Source organism: Chanodichthys erythropterus, chromosome 4, assembly GCF_024489055.1.
Source record: "Chanodichthys erythropterus isolate Z2021 chromosome 4, ASM2448905v1, whole genome shotgun sequence".
NCBI classification, from domain to species: Eukaryota; Metazoa; Chordata; class Actinopteri; order Cypriniformes; family Xenocyprididae; genus Chanodichthys; species Chanodichthys erythropterus.
The window spans coordinates 35,169,830-35,175,532 of NC_090224.1; the positions used below are offsets into that span (position 1 = coordinate 35,169,830).

A 5,703-nucleotide genomic window follows, 5' to 3' on the forward strand; every position below is an offset into this window, starting at 1 on the left:
ACTTCATCAAAAAGATCTTAATTTGTGTTCTTAAGATGAACAAAGTTCTTATGGATGTGGAACGACATAAGGGTGAGTAATAAATGACAGAATTTTAATTTGTGTGTGTGTGTGTTTGTGTACTTAATTTTAGGACAAAAGTGTACCCAGAAGTGAGCTAAATCTGACAAAACCTATTTTAAATAAAATGTAAGTGTATTATTTCAAACGTTACTGTTATAGGCTATCAATCTATATAAAAACAAAAGAAGTCTATGGAATGACCCCATATAGATAGCTAAATGCATGTGTGTAAATTCCACATAAAGCACGCCCACCCGTATACAAAACCACGCCCAACAATAACGAGAACATTCACAAACCACGCCCATCAAACAACTCCAACCGCGTACACATAAACGCATAAACCCCGCCCACCGGTCTGACTGCCAGTCCGAGAGTTACTACAGCTGCAGACCGGTTCCTCCTTCATCGTATATTTATGGTGTTCTACCCACCGTGACGCGCAACCAGCCCCCAACGATTTACATAGTCACGGCTGATCGTCCGGTAAGTAGATCGACATCATGGTGACAGCATGTAGCTGTAATGATTTCCAGCCTTTCATATCCCTACAGGTGTAGGTTTCACATGACGCATCAGAAGTGACGCGCGAGCTTGTCTGTCTTGTACTGTGAGTTGGTGTCAGTTCAAACATCAAGGATTTTCCTCAGTTGGAAAGAGTCGCGGTGCTTAATAGGAAGCTTTTGGGGTGTTTGGACACCATGGCTGTGTCTCAACAACTAGTGAGCAACCTACATAGATAATACGCGCCGGCATTAAAGGCGCAGACAGAACCGAAAACGCAGTCTAGCTAGGCAGCTCAGTAGGTTTTGAGACACAGCCTACATTCTGGACATGGCGTTACTCTGCACAATAAAAGCACAAGTAGTGCAGTGCAGTCACACACACGATTCTTAAAGGGACAGTTCACCCCAAAATCAAGATTTGTCAATGATTTACCCTCATGTCCTGTATGACTTTCTTCTGTGGAACATGTTTGGCAGGTTGACAGCCTCAGTCACCATATTTTTCTATGCAATGGAAGTGAATGGCATTATCATTCTACAACATGTTGAGGGTGAACAATCCCTTTAATTTGTTTTACCTTTTGCAGTCAGTGTGCCTGATATGATTTATATTAGATTGCAGATCTTCTTTTAAGAAGGTTTGTTCCATTATGGTATGCCTTGTTACTCATGTGGGTGAAAGGTGAATGCCTCCACCTCTATTGTTTATAACGCAGAGTGTGCTCTGTGGTGTGCATCACATCATGTGCATTAACTCTTACATAAACCTGAGAATGATTTTTGTGTCACACTTTTAAACAGCACAGTGGCAGTGAGTGAGGGAGGTGAAAGACAATAGTGTGCCCGTGACAATGTCTGCAGACAGAGAGCCTCCCGTCACTGCTAAACTCCTTCACCTCATGTTTCTCTCCACCTTCTGGGGAATGCAGATATGGGTCACCTTTATATCGGGTAGGTGTGGACACTGTTTCGCTTTTTGGCAGTGATTGCAAATGATGGATTAATGGAATGATTGTAGTGTGCATCAAATCTTAAAAGTATATATTTTAAATAATTTACTTGAAGATAATATAATGATAGGTCATTTAGGTTTACTTAAATACATTACACTTTCTTAACATGCTTAAGTACAAAAAAATAGATAATGCACTTTGTAATAATGTCAACTTAAAAGTTTCAATTTAAAGTTTAGTTTTTAGTTTTAGTGCTTTAAAGAAGTACACTTATGTTGACTAACATACTAAAGGGTTAGTTCACCCAAAAATGAAAATAATGTCATTTATTACTCACCCTCATCGTTCTACACCCGTTCTTCTGAACACAAATTAAGATATTTTTGATGAAATACGATGGCTCAGTGAGGCCTCCATAGACCGCAATGACATTCAAACTCTCAAGGTCCATTAATGTACTAAAAACATATTTAAATCAGTTCATGTGAGTACAGTGGTTCTATCTTAATATTATAAAGCAACAAGAGAACTTTTTGTGCGCCAAAAACACACCAAAATAAAGACTTTTCAACAACATCTATATGGGCTGATTTCAAAACACTGCTTCAGAGCTTTACGAATCAAATCAGTGAATCGGAGCGCCAAAGTCATGTGATTTCAGCAGTTTAGGCGTTTGATGGGAGATCTGAATTACTTATTCGAAACAAAAGATTTATAAAGCTCAGAAGCTTCATGAAGCAGTGTTTTGAAATCGGCCATCACTATATAAGTCGTTATTTTGGGTTTTTTTGGCGCACCAAAAATATTCTTGTTCCTTTATAATATTAATATTGAACCACTGTACTCACATGAACTGATTTAAATATGTTTTTATTACCTTTATGGATCTTGACCGTTTCAATGGCTTTGCTCTCAACAGAGGCCTCACTGAGCCATCGGATTTCATCAACAATATCTTAATTTGTGTTCAGAAGATGAACGAAGGTCTTACGGGTGTGAAATGACATGAGGGTGAGTAATAAATGACATTATTTTCATTTTTGGGTGAACTAACCCTTTAACTGTAATTCTATATTACGTTTCAAGTTAAAATATTTTAAATTTACTAAATGGCAACCTCGTAATTACAAATGTGTAACTATATTTCAAAGACAGTAGAAGTGAGTTAATTATGAAATTACACAAAGATGTACTTAAGTCTTAAGTGGGTCAAAAAGCACTCTAAAGTTCAGCTAATTGCATTTAATATAAATTTAAACTATAAAATACATTTTGATTTAGCTGTAAATAATGCAGTCAAGTTTCTGAAAACATTACATTCAGTTCACACTTAAGTATATCATTTCTGTAATAAGTACTCTTTTTAAAAGTATGCTAAGTGTACTTCTTTTTCACAAGGGTAGATTTATACATGAATACATTTATACAAATTTAAACAAAGTTTATAATATGCACAGTACTTAAGGTTCAATTGATTTTTGTTTTGCTCAGGCTTTGTGATGGACAACCATCTAAACCGACACACGTTTGGCTTCATCCAGAGCCGGCTCTTCCCGTTTTACCTGCATATCGGCTCAGCCTGTGCTTTCTTCAATCTCACCATCTTCGCCATGTACCATCCCAGCAACATGCTGGATGACAGAGAAGCCTTCCAGGTATTCAGAACAAAATGTTCAGAACAAAATGTGAAAACGTGTTACTTAAGGGGATAGTTCACCCAAAAATAAAACTTCTGCCATGATTTACTTACCCTCATGTTGTTCCAAACCTGCATGAATTTCTTTCTTCTGCTGAACACAAAAGAAGATATTTTGAAGGATGTCTGTAAGCAAACAGTTGATGGACCCCATTCACTTCCATTGTATTTTTTCCCCTTCTATGGAAGTCAATGGTGCCGTGAACTGTTTGGTGACCCTTCAACCCGATCTAACCAATCATAACACAGAATCCGCCATATTGTCTGACAAAGCAGTCAGGAGTAAGAAGATTAACCTCGGTGGACTTGAACTTGAAAAATGATGTCTACCGGCGTCTTTCCGCGTTTGAAACAACATTCCTTCTCATGTTCATTCATGTTTATTTGATGCTATAAATGAACTAGTAGGAAGAGAGGATCTGTTCACGAGCCGCTTGAGCTGAGGCGCTACAGTGAGCCACAAGAGCCACAAAACGTTTTTTATTGTTCGAATTTCTTAAAAAATTACACCGTTTGAAAGCTGGGTCTTTGTTTAATATCATAAGTAACCTGCTCTGTCTTGTCTGTCGACGTGTTGTCAGTGTCCTCTTTGCTCCGCGATGTATTTTTCACTCTGTGTGGCGTGACAGCGCCACGGCTTGTTGGCGAAGGGTCAATTGGACATAAGGTTTTTATCTCTCAATTCTGACTTTACATCATTCAATTCTGAGGAAAAAAGTCACAAGTGTGAGATGTAAACTTGCAATTGTGAGAAAAGAAAAGTCTCGATTACTTTTTAATTTTTTTTATTTCATGGCGGAAACAAGCTTCCATACAAACAAACTCGTGAAATATTATAATGGCGCACCATTTACACGTGGTAAGGAGGGAGCAGGTGTAAATTTCTTTCATACAAACTAACATTTTGAAAATGTAAACATATTCATGAATCCGAAAATGTACGTCAGAACGGCTTTACGAATGATTTACACACAAATTCGTTCTGCTCGTGTTTCATGTTTCGTGTTCCCAATACTTTTATGATGCTTTTGAATCTCCGGTCCCCATTCATTATAATTGCATGGAAAAGAGTGGCCAGCACATTCTTCAAAATATATATATATATATATATATATATATATATATATATATATATATATATATATATATATATATATATATTTTTTTTTTTTTTTTTTTTTTGGGAAGTCATGGAATGACATGAGGGTGAATAATGATTTTTGGGTGACGGACTCTCTCTTGATTCCACCGGCTTTCTGTTTTCTCCCCAGATCTTCATTTATTTTGTGTGTGTGACTGTGGCAGCAGTAAATGCCCAGTGGTTTGGTCAGATGACCTCGGAAATCATGGCGGACATGCACCTGATTGAGCAGGCCTGTGGATTGGGTCAGGACATCGGACTCTCATCCAATCGGGAAGCTTACGCCAAGCTCTGCGAGACGGACCCAAAGTACAAAAAGCTGAGTGGTCGGCTGTGGCTGTACCACATGCTGTCTTCCCTCTGTAACCTCTGCTGTATCGTATGTAACGGATACAGCCTATATTACCTGGCAGAAAACCTCACCACACTCTGATGACCTTCCTGTAACATAGTGGAGCTCTACTCCCATAATGCAATTCAAAACCTTCGGTTAGTGTCTGTGTGACTCCGGCAGCAACGACCTGCTCTCAGGTACTGGATTACTTCCTGACAAATCTGGTCATTCTTGTAATAGATTGTCTTTTTTAATCTTCGATGTGCTAATTTTAGTGTAGATATATGGTGTATAGAGAATTTTTTTTTTTTTTTTTTTTTTTTTTTTTTAAAAGTTATAGATAATGATATTTAAATTAAAAGATGTTACACTGCATGCTTGAGGAATGGGGAAAAAAAATGGGAAGTGGAATTCAAAAACTTTTTTTTTTTTTTTTTCATTCTAGAAGTTATGGCACATATTTTCTGTTTTCTGAACAAAAGCAACCTCACTCTATCACAAAACAAATTAATTTATCAAATTATTTGATTTCTCTGTTTCAACAGCCTTTTCTCCTGGACTGTTAATTATGCTCTCACCTGAATGTTGAAATGGAGCTTAAATAAAATGCACCTAGCACCAGTTGTACCACAGAATGTGGTCATGCACATTATATAAGAAGTTCAAAGGCATAATATGTAAGATTTTTGGATTAAAATGGCTTCCAAATTTTGGCTTCCAAAAACCACTAGAACAGTGTTCTATATTATGAGTTATCCTAAATGTTTCCAAAAATGTTTACAATTTATGTTTTATTTTGTAGAAACCATGGAAACACCAATTTAATATATTAGGTTTTATGAGACCGGTGAGCAACTGTTTGGATCCATTCATCAACAAACTCTAAACATGTTATATAGCTCAACACAGTTAGACTTACTGTTTAAATCACATTTTGTTGATTTACAGCGAGTACCACGTTTTACCATGACTAATATCGATCTAGCTTACTGTAGTGTGCAACAAGCAGC

The 5,703-nt window shown here is 37.1% G+C and overlaps 1 protein-coding gene across 2 annotated transcripts; it reads left to right on the plus strand.

Moving 5' to 3' along the window:
- The first annotated feature begins 415 nt into the window (after window positions 1–415).
- Window positions 416–5,017, plus strand: si:ch211-121a2.4 (transmembrane protein 205). 2 transcript variants are annotated; one of them, XM_067384828.1, is made up of 4 exons: window positions 416–549; window positions 1,371–1,520; window positions 3,014–3,177; window positions 4,490–5,017. In XM_067384828.1, the coding sequence occupies exons 2-4, from the start codon at window positions 1,421–1,423 to the stop codon at window positions 4,790–4,792; spliced, it is 567 nt and encodes a 188-aa protein (XP_067240929.1). In that variant the 5' UTR covers window positions 416–549; window positions 1,371–1,420; the 3' UTR covers window positions 4,793–5,017. The 2 variants fall into 2 exon arrangements, with proteins under 2 accessions (XP_067240929.1, XP_067240930.1); XM_067384829.1 differs by lacking the exon at window positions 416–549 and adding an exon at window positions 2,442–2,533 and having other exon boundaries at window positions 1,455–1,520.
- Window positions 5,018–5,703: the final 686 nt, after the last annotated feature.